General features: G+C 40.8%; 1 protein-coding gene across 1 annotated transcript; it reads right to left on the reverse strand.

The window, feature by feature from the left end:
- Nucleotides 1-3: 3 nt before the first annotated feature.
- LOC129088630 (GTPase IMAP family member 9-like) lies at nt 4-1,524 on the reverse strand (the record flags this gene model as incomplete). Its single annotated transcript, XM_054595965.1, is given in 2 exon segments — nt 4-583; nt 1,441-1,524. A coding segment is annotated over 1 exon segment (579 nt), but the record flags the coding sequence as incomplete, so codon positions are not given.
- Nucleotides 1,525-1,537: the final 13 nt, after the last annotated feature.

The following is a 1,537-nucleotide window of genomic DNA, read 5'->3' on the forward strand; positions in this document are numbered from 1 at the left end:
GTGGCTTCCTCCGTTCTTCTGGACAACATCTCTGATCTTCTGGAGCAGCTCAGTGACCTGAGAGCGATCCTTCAGCTTATTATTGAAGACATGGTACTGGCCATTACATCTGTCCACAAGTTCCTGCAGGTCCGGGCTGTCCGCCCAGAATTCCTCAATAGTTGTGCCTTCAAGAAGGTCACCATGAGTAAAGAGGACCATGCTGTATCTGTCTGCAGCCTGGCCAAAGATTTCTTGAATTCTTTGCACTGTCTGCTTTTCCTCTTCAGTGTATCTGCCCAGCCTGATGACCACCAGGAACACATGGGGTCCAGGAGCAGCGTAAGAGATGCACTGGCAGAGATCTTTAGTAGTTTTATCCATGCCAAACCTGGTGTCAAACAGGCCCGGGGTGTCGATCACAGCAACCCGTTGCCCATTCACCTCACTTTTGCCCTTGGAACAATCTACAGTCATAGACTTGGCACTGAACTTTGATTCAAAGCACTGTCGTCCCAGAATGTTGTTTCCACTGGCACTCTTCCCAATACCAGTCTTCCCCATCATCACTATCCTCAAGCTCCCTCATTTTTTCTGCTGCATCCTGTGCAGAAGAATGAGTGAGCCGATAAGAATCTTCATCATGTTTACAAACGCTGTACTCAATGCAACTTGTACAGATATAGGAGAAAAGAAGCCAAAAGAGGTTTTTGGAGGTTACAATTTTCAACATTTTTTGCAGACTTTTATTTGAGACAGATAAATTAACTCATCTATAGCTTTTTCTCATGATCATCTGGTTTCCATATACTGTTCAGTTAAACACTTACAGGAAAGACTGTGGTCTTATAAACTTCTCCCTCTGTCAGCTAAAGGTGGAACTGTCTGTTTCAGCTATCCAGACGACACCTGCTGATCATTTGTGGGGGTGTCATAGATTTCAAAAATACACATTTTTCTTAATACAATAAAAGGTTTAACTTAAACTCCCCTCCAAAAAAGACAATTCACTCCCTACAGAATAACAATACAATGACAGAAACAAATGAACTTTGGAACAAAAACTGCATTCATCTGACTCAACTATGAATCTTTATTTATTTTTTTATTTCTATTTTTATTTTTTTTACAATTTACTAGTAATCAAGAAATAATCTTTTAGGGAAAATGAGTATTCAGAATTTGTAATCAGGTTAAAGTCAGAAACACTAGATAATGTATTTGCAGCTCTACCCAGTAAGTCTGACAAAGTATCAGTTTATAGGAGGTATGAGGAACAATTAAGCTCTTAAGGAGAATGTGAGGAGAAGGATGTCCCAGAGACTGAATGCAGACAGGTCTTCAGTCAGAACAGGAAGGGGCTCCCATGCGGCTCAGAATCTGTTCAAGCTTTAAGCATATAACGTGAAATGACACCATAAAATAATTGTACTTTAAAACAAGCACAAGTTTCCGACTTACCTAAGTTGCTGGCCATGTTTGGGTTGTAAAAGTGGGTGTCCATGATTAAGTTAAAGAGAGATGAGTAGATACTGCAGCTGAAGTGCAGACAGTTGAG

Source organism: Anoplopoma fimbria, unplaced genomic scaffold (assembly GCF_027596085.1).
Source record: "Anoplopoma fimbria isolate UVic2021 breed Golden Eagle Sablefish unplaced genomic scaffold, Afim_UVic_2022 Un_contig_13697_pilon_pilon, whole genome shotgun sequence".
Lineage (NCBI taxonomy): Eukaryota > Metazoa > Chordata > Actinopteri > Perciformes > Anoplopomatidae > Anoplopoma > Anoplopoma fimbria.